General features: G+C 44.8%; 1 protein-coding gene across 1 annotated transcript in view; it reads right to left on the reverse strand.

Moving 5' to 3' along the window:
* The window catches only part of cyth4b (cytohesin 4b), a 126752-nt gene that overhangs the window by 97109 nt on the left and 14986 nt on the right, over window positions 1-14657 (reverse strand). The window contains exons 2-4 of the mRNA XM_084318116.1: window positions 7257-7339; window positions 6791-6846; window positions 4833-4899 (exon numbers count right to left, since the gene is read on the reverse strand). Of these exons, the coding sequence (XP_084174242.1) occupies window positions 4833-4899; window positions 6791-6846; window positions 7257-7339 (206 nt within the window). The remainder of the gene's footprint in view (window positions 1-4832; window positions 4900-6790; window positions 6847-7256; window positions 7340-14657) is intronic.

Consider the following 14657-nt stretch of genomic DNA (forward strand, 5'->3'; position numbering starts at 1 on the left):
CCGTATTAAGGGTGAAATAAGAGGATTGTGTTTCCCCCCGGTTCCCTGGGGACTTTTTCATCCTCCTATCAGACATGTTGTTGCACTACATTGTGTCTTTTGTGTGGTAGGGATGCGATGTAATCCTTAGCTTGATTGCTGAGGTTGTGCTAAAACTGCTGGAGAAACTTTATTTTCCTAAAAGAAAAGATTGTTTGGTCGCTGTCGTGTGTGCTTAGCAAGGCCTGTGGCCGATACTAATCGAGAATTATGTATTCTCTCATTATGAAAAACGGCGTTCCTCTGTAGAGTGTTTTTGCCATTTTTTGTAGGTGATGATGGGTTGTGTGTGTCATGTGACCTACAACTGGGTTGGACTGGCCACAGAAGCACATGTGTATGTTGGACCGGGGCTCTTAGAGAGCCCTCTCTATGCTGTGTTTTTTCCTTAGTAAAAATCAGATAGCAGGTTAGCTCATGCGCTGTGTGAAGCTGTCAAACGCTTCATAGAGCTGACTATGACTGTGTCATATTATTTTTTTGTCATTACATCGTATCATGGGTGTGGGGTCGTAAAGGGGTGAACTGGTAACCTTTCCTCTCCCCCTTGTTTCTGTCGGTCAGGGGTACACCCCCTGTCCTTCAAGGTTCCTGTCACGTTGCGGTTCGGCACGTTACAGGAGGGGGGGGGGGGGGGGGGGGGAGTTTCCTGGTCCCACGGCCTGGAATATTGGGCGTGTGCGCCGCAGAAATTCCCCCGCCATAGAGTACGTCACCGTGCGCGTCTCTGTTGGTAGGACTTCCGTGTGCTGTTCAGGTCCATGTGATGGATCTGTTTCAGGGGGGTGGTCAGGGCTCCTCCTCACCAAGCGCCTATTCGGGCCTTCTGTGAGTTCGGACTCCTCCTTCCATGTGAGGGAGCCTCCATCAGAGTACAGAGCCTTCCTCCTCAGATTGTCAAAGTGAGTGGACCCTCTAGAACAGGGGTCGGGAACCTATGGCTCGCAAGCCATATATGGCTCTTCTGGTGACAGCATATGGCTCCCAGAAATGTTTGAGTAAAAAAAAAAAAAAAAAAATTTTTTTTTTTTTTAATACTTGTGATATTTCTTAATAATACTGTGTCATTTTAAAGTAAACAGAAATTAGTTTTGAAGATACAGCTAATAGTATCTGTAGCTGAAGATATAGCGAGCAGAGCTGGCGAGGGAACACAAGTGGACAGAAATAAAAAATCTTCAACCTGAAGACCAGCTGATTCTTAAAACTTGGAACGAGCTTCCTGTGACATACCACACAATGCAGTGTGAGTATTGCCGTATTGACCATGTTTGGCTGTACATATGCATATGGGCAGTCATTCTTGCATATGAGGAACATTAAGACCAACCTACGCTCACGTTTAACTGATGGAAGCCTCAACGCCTGCATGAAGCTCAACCTCAGCACGTATGAACCAGATTACAAGGCCATCAGCAAAACCATGCAGCACCAGAAGTCGCATTAAAAGTAAGACATATTTAATTTATTATACGTTAAAAATACTATATGGCTCTCAATGAAATATATTTAGAAATATTTGGCTTTTATGGCTCTCCCAGTCAAAAAGGTTCCTGACCCCTGCTCTAGAAGGTGTCCTATTCTATTGTGTATGTATTCGATTCAATTCGATTATTGAGTGTGTATGGGTTCAGTGCCTCTTCCCCGGAGAGCCCTAAAACCAATTTATTTACATGGCTCAAGGTGCAATATATTCTTTTCAATCTGTACAGCTTGCGTGGGAAGTCTCTCTGGGGATCCCTGTCTCCTTCCTATGGGAGGGTGGTGGGATGTAAAAATGTGAATTTTTTTTACCCCCGGCTGTGTAGACTGGGATACATACTGTTGGTGCTTCCTTCTTTTCTATTCAAAAAGTGTTGGAGTTAGGAAGTGTCACACCCCTCTTGTTGTTCCCCTGGGCGCCTTGGGGATTCAATGACAGGTCTAAATAGCCTGTTCATTGATGGGGGTGTGTCCCGACGCACGTATAGTGCTAGCTCGCTGTAAACAGGCGACTGACTGGCACGCCTTGGTTGCTTGAGGTTAAAACGGCGTTTTTATAAAGCAACTGAGATGGGGGTTTTTCCTCTTCCGACGACCACATCCCACGACCTGGGTTGGTTATCGACGGATTCTCGTTCATGTCTGGGGGATGATGACGGAATGGATCTGAACATATGTAGAGGGGTCTCACGCCCTTGGTGTGGGCCACCAGGCGCGGTTCGCCCGAACGTCTGGGTGGCGCCTTCTTTTCATGTTAAGATCGACACGCATATCTGCCCTTTCTCCTGGAGTAGGCATGTCGGCGTGGTTAGGGCACGGGACTGGTTCTGGTCACGCTGGTCCGGATCAGTTGAACCCGTTGTCCGCCGGGGATGCAGATCTGCTGTTCTGGTACCCTGAGGGGCTTGGGCTTTTTTCAGGGGGAAAAATGCCAGGTCGGTCCGGGTGTCACAGGGTTAAGCGCTATGGAGACCCTGGTTGGGTACGTTTTTACTCAGCACTGTCGTAATGGCTTACGGCCATGCCAACCTGTACACGCTCGATCTCGTCGGATCTCGGCCGCTACACAGGTTGGTCCTGGTTAGTACTTGGTTGGGAGACCGCCTGGGAATACCAAGTACGGTGTGCTTAGGGGCTGGTTCTCCATTCTTTTTCACTCCTCTCTCACGCATGGCGAAGAGGGGCCTGTTGGGGTGGTCTTTGACCTCCTCTGGTGACCCTGTGCTTCCCGTATCGCCAGGCCTGGTCCGAAGTAATGTTTCGTCGACCTGTAGGCCTGGGTTAACCCTTTTTTGAAAACTGAAACACTTGTACTGCGGTATAGCCGGTGTATACCCGCAGGTGTGTTTTGGAGTTTTTTCTTGAGGGGTTATAGGAACAACCACCGCATTGGGTAACGCCAAGGTGGTTGTTTCCCTGGTGTGTTGGAGCAGTGTCAACTCCCGGGTTCACCGTTTGAGGGTGCCCCTGCACGTTCATGACGTCTGCCAATCGTGTCAGCCTTCTCTGCCTCAACCCCTCTGGGTGGGGGTTTTTAAATGGAGGCTTGGTCATGCAACACCGCCAGCTTACGCTCTTTCCGCCGGGGGGGCTGTGTTCAGCTGTCCCCTCTGGCGCCTGTCTCGTCCGCAGTCTCCAGGCTAGGGTTAATAGCCTGTTGCCTGGTTTTTCCCCGGTGCGCTGCCTGCTTCCGTTGGTTAACCTTTTTTGTGTGCTTACGGCCATGCTGACTGCCTGTTGCAGGGTCAGTGTGCCAGGCGGTGTACTATTGGGGGGACGGGGCCCGCTCGGCTGAGGGGCCTTTGTCCGAATACGCTGGCGATGTGGGGGGCGGGGCACTACGTGCCCACCTGGTGGGGTCTTGATGCTGGCATCATGGACTTCTCCGGGCCCCCATTCCAGGGAGTCCAGTCCTTTTGGTGGGTCTGGGTCTTCCTTCGAGCTCCGCTGCTACGGCCTTGCCACGGGGTTGGGTTTGCCCTTGACCCCGTGATTCTGGGGGCAGTAACGAGGTTGTTTCCCTCCGTTCGTTCCCGGGTGGCATGCGGGTTGTGCGTGTGTGTAGTCGTGGGGTCAAGCCACGGTCTGCTCACCCTGTGCGTTGAGTTGCTTGAGTGCCTCTTCGCGCGGTCGGGTCCGTCGCCCTCCCGTGAAGCCACCAATAGGGGGGGTGCCCTCCATTAGGGTAGGTCGGGGGGGCTCGGCCCTCCCTGGTCTGATGGTTGTGGGGGGCCTCAGCAGGGTACATTTGTCGAGCTTCTAGCTCCCGCTCAGCTCCTATTATGCAATGAACGCTGAGCGTGAGCTAAGTGTGATACAGAACGTTAGGTTATGACTATAACCAAGTTCTGTTAACACTTAGTGAACGCTCAGCGTTTAGACGACGCTGCAGGCCCTTGATCTTTCATTGTGCTGAAATTTGTTGGGAAGGAGATGAGTGTGTGGCACCATCCCTGCTTATATAGGTAAGCGGATGGGGGTGTGGCCAGATGAATGCTGGCATTTAAAGGTACATTTGTGAAATTATTCAGTGTATATATGCTGAAGTGAGATATATGCAATGAACGCTGAGCGTTCACTAAGTGTTAACAGAACTTGGTTATAGTCATAACCTAACGTTTTATATCTCTGTCATGGTTTTTGCCTTATTTCACCTTTCTGTGAGGGACAGCTGTCTATTTTTGCTTTATTTCACCTCTCTGTGAGGGATAGCTGTCAATCCCTGTTCCCTGTGGTTAATTGCCTCATGGGTCGGCAGGTGTGTGGGCTTGATTGCACCTGATGCAGTGCAGCTGTGCCTATGGCCATGTGGAGTCTATTTAAGTTTGGAGATCGCAGTGTCAACTGCTTTTTCATTTCCTAGTGTTGGCTGTCCTTTTGGTCATGCTCATTATATTGAAGCGTAGTCTGATCTCTGATTCAGAATTCAGCGTTATGGTAGTCATTCTTATTTTAGGCTACTCACGTGATTCTACACATAAACTCCCTTAGTGGAGGTTTATTGTTTTACTTTTTCCAATATAAACTCCTTTATTAGGAGGTGTCCTTGTGGCTTATTTACTTTTATACTATACCTCTTTATTGAGAGTAGTCCTATTTTTTGGGACTTGATTTATTTTCTTAATTACTCACTTTGAGATTTCCACCTGTAAAGGTTGTTTTCTGTTGTTTAATTTTTCCCCTCTCCTAAAATATCTGCGTAAGCAGTCTAGTGGTTGTCCGTGTCCCGGATAACTTTAAGAGTCCCTGTTATCTGCTCATGACCCACCCACACACACACACACATACAGCCCTCACAATCTCTTGCTCACCTTTTTGGGATCCATGTTGAATTTCTTCTTCCCATTGGAAAACTGTTTGCCTTTCTCTGCGTTCTTTCTGCATTAAAACAACAAAGTTACAGTATATACCCCATCATCATACTTTATAGAGCCAGTATCATTTTAAATCATATCCGCAAAGAAAAAAAACTAAATATTGTTCAAAAAGAGACTGAAGATGCATTTATTAAGTGTTTGATTTAAGTATTTAATTGTCTTTGTTTGTTTGAGGTTTACACTGTAATGTGAGGTGGTTTACACTGTAAGGTGAGGAGGTTTACACTGTAAGGTGAGGAGGTATACACTGTAAGGTGAGGAGGTTTACACTGTAAGGTGAGGAGGTATATACTGTAAGGCGAGGAGGTTTACACTGTAAGGTGAGGAGGTTTATACTGTAAGGTGAGGAGGTTTACACTCTAAGGTGAGGAGACTGTAAGGTGAGGAGGTTTACACTGTAAGGTGAGGAGGTTTACACTGTAAGGTGAGGAGGTTTACACTGTAAGGTGAGGAGGTATTGTAAGGTGAGGAGGTTTACACTGTAAGGTGAGGAGGAATATACTGTAAGGTGAGGAGGTTTACACTGTAAGGTGAGGAGGTATATACTGTAAGGTGAGGAGGTTTACACTGTAAGGTGAGGAGGTATATACTGTAAGGTGAGGAGGTTTACACTGTAAGGTGAGGAGGTATATACTGTAAGGTGAGGAGGTTTATACTGTAAGATGAGGAGGAATATACTGTAACGTGAGGAGGTTTACACTGTAAGGTGAGGAGATTGTAAGGTGAGGAGGTTTATACTGTAAGGTGAGGAGGTATATACTGTAAGGTGAGGAGGTATATACTGTAAGGTGAGGAGACTGTAAGGTGAGGAGGTTTATACTGTAAGGTGAGGAGGTATATACTGTAAGGTGAGGAGGTATATAAGGTGAGGAGGTATATACTGTAAGGTGAGGAGGTATATACTGTAAGGTGAGGAGGAATATACTGTAAGGTGAGGAGGTTTATACTGTAAGGTGAGGAGGTATATACTGTAAGGTGAGGAGGTTTACACTGTAAGGTGAGGAGACTGTAAGGTGAGGAGGTTTATACTGTAAGGTGAGGAGGTATATACTGTAAGGTGAGGAGGAATATACTGTAAGGTGAGGAGGTATATACTGTAAGGTGAGGAGGAATATACTGTAAGGTGAGGAGGTTTACACTGTAAGGTGAGGAGGTATACACTGTAAGGTGAGGAGGAATATACTGTAAGGTGAGGAGGTTTACACTGTAAGGTGAGGAGACTGTAAGGTGAGGAGGTTTATACTGTAAGGTGAGGAGGTTTATACTGTAAGGTGAGGAGGTATATACTGTAAGGTGAGGAGGTATATACTGTAAGGTGAGGAGGTTTATACTGTAAGGTGAGGAGGTATATACTGTAAGGTGAGGAGGTATATACTGTAAGGTGAGGAGGTTTATACTGTAAGGTGAGGAGGTATATACTGTAAGGTGAGGAGGTATATACTGTAAGGTGAGGAGGTTTATACTGTAAGGTGAGGAGGTTTATACTGTAAGGTGAGGAGGTATATAAGGTGAGGAGGTATATACTGTAAGGTGAGGAGGTATATACTGTAAGGTGAGGAGGTTTATACTGTAAGGTGAGGAGGTATACTGTAAGGTGAGGAGGTATATACTGTAAGGTGAGGAGGTTTATACTGTAAGATGAGGAGGTTTATACTGTAAGGTGAGGAGGTATATACTGTAAGGTGAGGAGGTTTACACTGTAAGGTGAGGAGGTATATACTGTAAGGTGAGGAGGTTTATACTGTAAGGTGAGGATACTGTAAGGTGAGGAGGTTTATACTGTAAGGTGAGGAGGTATATACTGTAAGGTGAGGAGGTATATACTGTAAGGTGAGGAGGTTTACACTGTAAGGTGAATGCTGATGAGGTGGGGATTTCCAGCTGAAACCTACGTTTCCTCAAAGGTGAGAATATCCGTCATGACGTCTTCTATCTCCATCTTTAGCTTCTGGACAGGTAGGAGATCAGAACACAGCTGGTTCATGCATACAGTATAAATATCTACACACATTTGAATGGGCTGGTATTCAAACCCACAGGAAGAGACGGTCTACCAGTCAGCTATGAGGGAGTCCCTTCTTGGCCAAAGGAGATACAGTAGGGCTATTTCTTCATACAATGTGTGTGTGTGTGTGACTGTGTCTCTGTGTGTGTGTGTGTGTGTGTGTGTGTGTGTGTGTGTGTGTGTGTGTGTGTGTGTGTGTGTGTGTGTGTGTGTGTGTGTGTGTGTGTGTGTGTGTGTGTGTGTGTGTGTGTGTGTGTGTGTGTGTGTGTGTGTGTGTGTGTGTGTGTGTGTGTGTGTGTGTGTGTGTGCGTGCGTGCGTGCGTGCGTGCGTGCGTGCGCGTGTGTGTGTTCACCTGGATGTCATCCAGAAGGTTTTTCTTGTGCATCTTAATGCTCTCAATCTCCAACTGCTCGTCCGCTGTGAAATCTGATGACACTGGAGAGAAAAACCAAGACAAAGGGTCATAGCACTGTGACCTGACCAATGAGAAGGCTGAGGAAGCACTGTGACCTGACCAATGAGAAGGCTGAGGAAGCACTGTGACCTGACCAATGAGAAGGCTGAGGAAGCACTGTGACCTGACCAAGGAGAAGGCTGAGGGAGAGGAAGCACTGTGACCTGACCAATGAGAAGGCTGAGGTAGAGGAAGCACTGTGACCTGACCAATGAGAAGGCTGAGGTAGAGGAAGCACTGTGACCTGACCAATGAGAAGGCTGAGGAAGCACTGTGACCTGACCAATGAGAAGGCTGAGGAAGCACTGTGACCTGACCAAGGAGAAGGCTGAGGGAGAGGAAGCACTGTGACCTGACCAATGAGAAGGCTGAGGTAGAGGAAGCACTGTGACCTGACCAAGGAGAAGGCTGAGGGAGAGGAAGCACTGTGACCTGACCAATGAGAAGGCTGAGGTAGAGGAAGCACTGTGACCTGACCAATGAGAAGGCTGAGGTAGAGGAAGCACTGTGACCTGACCAATGAGAAGGCTGAGGGAGAGGAAGCACTGTGACCTGACCAATGAGAAGGCTGAGGGAGAGGAAGCACTGTGACCTGACCAATGAGAAGGCTGAGGTAGTGGAAGCACTGTGACCTGGCCAATGAGAAGGCTGAGGGAGAGGAAGCACTTTGACCTGACCAAGGAGAAGGCTGAGGTAGAGGAAGCACTGTGACCTGACCAATGAGAAGGCTGAGGTAGAGGAAGCACTGTGACCTGACCAATGAGAAGGCTGAGGTAGAGGAAGCACTGTGACCTGACCACTGAGAAGGCTGAGGGAGAGGAAGCACTGTGACCTGACCAATGAGAAGGCTGAGGGAGAGGAAGCACTTTGACCTGACCAATGAGAAGGCTGAGGTAGTGGAAGCACTGTGACCTGACCGATGAGAAGGCTGAGGTAGAGGAAGCACTGTGACCTGACCAATGAGAAGGCTGAGGTAGAGGAAGCATTGTGACCTGACCAAGGAGAAGGCTGAGGTAGAGGAAGCACTGTGACCTGACCAATGAGAAGGCTGCGGTAGAGGAAGCACTGTGACCTGACCAATGAGAAGGCTGAGGGAGAGGAAGCACTGTGACCTGACCAATGAGAAGGCTGAGGTAGTGGAAGCACTGTGACCTGGCCAATGAGAAGGCTGAGGGAGAGGAAGCACTTTGACCTGACCAAGGAGAAGGCTGAGGTAGAGGAAGCACTGTGACCTGACCAATGAGAAGGCTGAGGTAGAGGAAGCACTGTGACCTGACCAATGAGAAGGCTGAGGTAGAGGAAGCACTGTGACCTGACCAATGAGAAGGCTGAGGTAGAGGAAGCACTGTGACCTGACCAATGAGAAGGCTGAGGGAGAGGAAGCACTTTGACCTGACCAATGAGAAGGCTGAGGTAGTGGAAGCACTGTGACCTGACCAATGAGAAGGCTGAGGTAGAGGAAGCACTGTGACCTGACCAATGAGAAGGCTGAGGTAGAGGAAGCACTGTGACCTGACCAAGGAGAAGGCTGAGGTAGAGGAAGCAATGTGACCTGACCAATGAGAAGGCTGAGGGAGAGGAAGCACTGTGACCTGACCAATGAGAAGGCTGAGGTAGAGGAAGCACTGTGACCTGACCAATGAGAAGGCTGAGGGAGAGGAAGCACTGTGACCTGACCAATGAGAAGGCTGATGGAGAGGAAGCACTGTGACCTGACCAATGAGAAGGCTGAGGTAGTGGAAGCACTGTGACCTGACCAATGAGAAGGCTGAGGTAGTGGAAGCACTGTGACCTAACCAATGAGAAGGCTGAAGGAGAGGAAGCACTGTGACCTGACCAAGGAGAAGGCTGAGGTAGAGGAAGCACTGTGACCTGACCAATGAGAAGGCTGAGGTAGAGGAAGCACTGTGACCTGACCAATGAGAAGGCTGAGGGAGAGGAAGCACTGTGACCTGACCAATGAGAAGGCTGAGGTAGAGGAAGCACTGTGACCTGACCAATGAGAAGGCTGAGGGAGAGGAAGGATAGAAGACTAGGAGGAAGGGATAACGGAACAGGCTTAGGAAATGTGCAATGGTTCTGAGATACAGTAGGTACAGCACGGGCAGATCAGTTTAAAAGTATCAATACTTAAAACATCCTCAAAAGCAGCCAAACATATATATATTTTAAACGCTGAAATTATTCTGAAAAGACATATTGTGAGCTTTTGGTAACAATATTGGTTGCCATATTGCCAACTGAAGCGCAGAGAGAAACACAGCTCACTTCACGTGTGGTCCAGTGGACTAGATGGGACTAAATTTAGCATCTGATTCACAAAAGCAGGGCTTGGGCAGCAGCGCCTGTCATGGTTTTCAATAGAAAAGTGCCATTGTTCATCACATGATGCACACACGCACGCACGCACGCACGCACGCACGCACGCACGCACGCACGCACGCACGCACGCACGCACGCACGCACGCACGCACGCACGCACGCACACACACACACACACACACACACACACACACACACACACACACACACACACACACACACACACACACACACACACACACACACACACACACACACACACACACACACACACACACACACACACACACACACACACACACACACACACACACACACACACACACACACACACACACACACACACACACACACACACACACACACACACACACACACACACACAAATGTTGCTTTAGTTCACCTCTCTGTGAGGGATAGCTGTCAATCCCTGGTCCCTGTGGTTAATTGCCTCATGGGTCGGCAGGTGTGTGGGCTTGATTGCACCTGACGCAGTGCAGCTGTGCCTATGGCCATGTTGAGTCTATTTAAGTTTGGATCTCGCAGTGTCAACTGCTAATTAATTTCCTTGTGCTGGCTATATGTTTGGTCAGGCTCATTATATTTAAGTGTAGTCAAGTTTCAAGTTTCAAGTTTCTTTAATAGTTGTCATACAGAAGTACAGAATACTTTTATACAAAATGCTTCTTACTGTTACGCTCCAGAGACTGTGCAAGACAAGATAGGTATGAAATAAAATAACATAGTATAGCATGTAAATTAGAAGTAAAAAAAATGAGGTCACAGTGTTCAGTATAGACATATGTACAATGTTCGATGCCCTATTCAGCATTTAGCCTTCTTTTGTAGCCATCTTGTTTTCGGCTACTGGCTTAGTTTACACTTTACTTTATAGAGGCTGAGTCCTTTATGGTAGTGTTTTCTTTTGTTCTTTTGGAACTGTCCTTTGCACATAAACTCCCTTGGTGGAGGTTTATTGTTTTATGTTTTCAATATAAACTCTGTTTTTAGGAGTTGCCTTTCTGGCTTATCTATTCTTTCTACAATACCTCTGAGTGTCGTCCTGTTTTTTTTGGACTTTACTTATTTTCTTAAATACTCACTTTGAGGCTTTCACCTGTAAAGGTTGTTTTGTATTGTTTATTTTTCCCCTTCTCCTAAAACGTCTGCGTAAGCAGTTTTGTGGTTATTCGTTTCAGTCCCTAGCTCATGACCCACACACACCCACACACACACCCACAGCCCTCACACCATCACACTGAAAGGAGGAGGCTTTCATTGGGCATCACCGATATGAACATTTTGGCCGATAACTGATATTAACAATGTGATTTGTATAAATAAAACAAATGTCTATGATAATCAAATGTTGTACATTTTGTACATAATGAAACAATGTCAGCCCACAATCCTGTGTTGTGTCTTTGTCACATGCAAGTAACGTTACCCAAAGAAACAGTTTTGCCCAGTTTTGCTCATCAGACCAATGCAATCAATAAAATAAATCACTATCACCAGCCGATATATGTTTGCAGATAAGATGTTATATTTCTGTCCAGTTTTATGATGAAAGAAATCACAGATCCCGGCTAATACGGATATGGTCCAGGGGCGGAGCTAGGGGGTGGCTACCTGGGCTCAAGCCCCGGATGTATTCTGAAAAGCCCCGAATCTATTAATTTTTTTTTTTTTTTAATTAAATTTTTTTTTAAATGATTTTTTTTTTTTTTTTTTTTTTTTTTACAATTCATCATTGTTACATGAAAATATGTTTGCACCAGATTTAGCAGAAGCTAATTTCCATCTGTGGTCTATCCAGCTGCTAACTGTATTTGAGTGAGTTAAGTCTTGGTGTTATGGTAGACTCAGACCTAAGCTTTAAATCACAATCAACAAGTTGACAAAAACTTAATTCTTCCACCTTAGAAACATAGCTAAAGTACGGCCATTTATAAATCAAAAGGACGCTGAAAACCAGATCCATGCCTTTATCTCAAGCCAACTCGACTACTGTAATGCACTCCTTACCGGCCTCCCGAAAAAATACGATGATAACTATTTTATTGCAATGCACTATTGCATTATTTTATTCTATTTTACTAACTATTTTATTGCACTGCACTATTTTACTTTGTATCGGTGAATCATAGACGCCTGGCCATAAGAGCATTCGGAGCATCTCTGCTCTCCCACTATTGAACTTGGGGGAGCAAAGGTATGATCTTGCTCCACCACTTTTTGATTATATGAAAAATATGATATATCCCCCCCCAATATATAAATCTAACCATAACTACGTTATGGTTAACTGAGTTTTATAGTGAAAAGAGCAGCTTTATTGGTCAAGATTGAAGGCTCTATATTGCAGGAAATTGCACGTACAGGTTCATTAAACAAATCTGTCGTGGAGGGGGTCGTGCCAGACACCCTCCAAACCACCCCTTGCCTGCCAAAAAAATTAAATAAAAAGGAAAAATAAAAATAAAAAAAATTACAAAAAAAAGGAAAAATAATAATAAAAAAAGGGGCCCATCTAGGCTAAGCCCCGGATCTCCTACAATCCTAAATCCGCCCCTGATATGGTCACTGATATACTGTATCGTGCATCCCTAGCTTTCCTCTAAGCATCTTCATTGTGAGATATACTGTTAGTGTGCTAGGGAGCTATCTGTATGATTGGGTACACATCTGTGATAAAGAGCCAGCGACTCTCTGCTGTAGGGATTTAATACGTTTTATTGCACTGCTTTTATTCTGTCTATTGTATGCACATTTGATGGAAATTCTATGTTAATTTTATGCCTATTTTTATGTCTGCACTTTATGCATTGCTTTTATTCTGCCAATTCTATGGTAATTGTATGCCTATGTCTATTTTATTCTACTGCTGTGACGCACTTTTGGCTGCAATTCTTGTATGAAAGGTGCTATACAATGTGCTTCACAAAGGAATTGCAAAGATTAATTAAAATAATTAAAATGGCAAGAAATAAACAAATAATAATAATACAAATTCTGGTAAATGGACTGAATTTATATATATTTTATCCCAAACGCTTTACAATTTGTTCCACCCATTCACTCACACATTCACACACCAGCGGCAGAGGCGATGATGCAAGGTGCCGACATGCTCATCGGGAGCAGTTAAGAATGGATTCGAACCAGGAACCGTCTGATTACCAGATGGCCGCTCTACATCCTGAGCCACTGTTGCCCCTAGTAGACAAAGACAGCACCTTCCGTTTTTGGGGGGGGCACAATAAAGTGAGTGTTGTAGCGTCTCGTGATTCTAAAAGAGTCTCTTTTCTGACTATGTGTCTTCCTTATTTCAGAGGAGTGTTAACCCATTAATGTCCACAGTGGAATTCTTTGTAATTTCCGTATGAGGCAACAACGTCCTCTTACAAAAACATCCTTTTTTGTATGAGTTTCTATGGGTTTATGGATTTATATGGGTTTCATACAGTAATGACTATATTAACAGCAACGTGTTCTCTGTTTAGAGGTGGGAACACAACATGTTCTCTGTTTAGAGGTAGGAACACAACATGTTCTCTGTTTAGAGGTATAGGAACACAACATGTTCTCTGTTTAGAGATAAACACAACATTTGTCTGTTTAGAGATATAAACACAACATGTTCTCTGTTTAGAGATATAAACACAACATTTGTCTGTTTAGAGATATAAACACAACATGTTCTCTGTTTAGAGATATAAACACAACATTTGTCTGTTTAGAGATATAAACACAACATTTGTCTGTTTAGAGATATAAACAACATTTGTCTGTTTAGAGATATAAACACAACATGTTCTCTGTTTAGAGATATAAACACAACATTTGTCTGTTTAGAGATATAAACACAACATGTTCTCTGTTTAGAGATATAAACACAACATTTGTCTGTTTAGAGATATAAACACAACATTTGTCTGTTTAGACTTTAGAGGTAGGAACACAACATTTTCTCTGTTTAGAGATAGCTACGGTACACAAAATTGTCTCTGTTTAGAGCTTCTATCCCCAGGCCATCAGGATGCTCAATGACTCTATATAACAACCCATCATCTACAATCATTGCACCCACATCCACATGCACACACTCACTTTTAAACAAACACTCACCTTAACACTCACTTTAACACTACATTATATTTATCTATTTATTAAAGAGATTTGCACTACATTCATACCTCATTTGCATTTGCACCTTACCTTAAAGTTTTGTACCTCATTGTCTGCATTTGTACCTCACTGTTTACTCATTTTTACTCACTGTACTTATATTGTACCTAGGCTGTACTTTCGATTGTATATTGTATATTGTATGTTCCTCTTTTACTTACTTTTTTACTGTATGAATCACACTCTCAGGGGCTCATACAGAACCAAGCATTTCACCGTAAAGTACATGTATTGTGACAAATAAAAACAAACTTGAAACTTGAACTTGAACTAGAGATAGAAGCACACATTTTTCTCTGTTTAGAGGAACACAACATGTTCTCTGTTTAGAGGTAGGAACACAACATGGTCTTTGTTTAGAGGTAGGAACACAACATGTTCTCTGTTTAGAGGTAGGAACACAACATGTTCTCTGTTTAGAGGTAGGAACACAACATGTTCTCTGTTTAGAGGAACACAACATGTTCTCTGTTTAGAGGAACACAACATGTTCTCTGTTTAGAGGTAGGAACACAACATGTTCTCTGTTTAGAGGTAGGAACACAACATGTTCTCTGTTTAGAGGTATAGGAACACAACATGTTCTCTGTTTAGAGGTAGGAACACAACATGTTCTCTGTTTAGAGGAACGCAACATGTTCTCTGTTTAGAGGTAGGAACACAACATGTTCTCTGTTTAGAGGTAGGAACACAACATGTTCTCTGTTTAGAGGAACACAACATGTTCTGTATCATTAGTGGATCCGCTCGGCATCACTCATGCACTCCCTCGCGTACGTGCACGCG

This window comes from Notolepis coatsorum (genome assembly GCF_963971535.1).
Source record: "Notolepis coatsorum genome assembly, chromosome: 7".
Lineage (NCBI taxonomy): Eukaryota > Metazoa > Chordata > Actinopteri > Aulopiformes > Paralepididae > Notolepis > Notolepis coatsorum.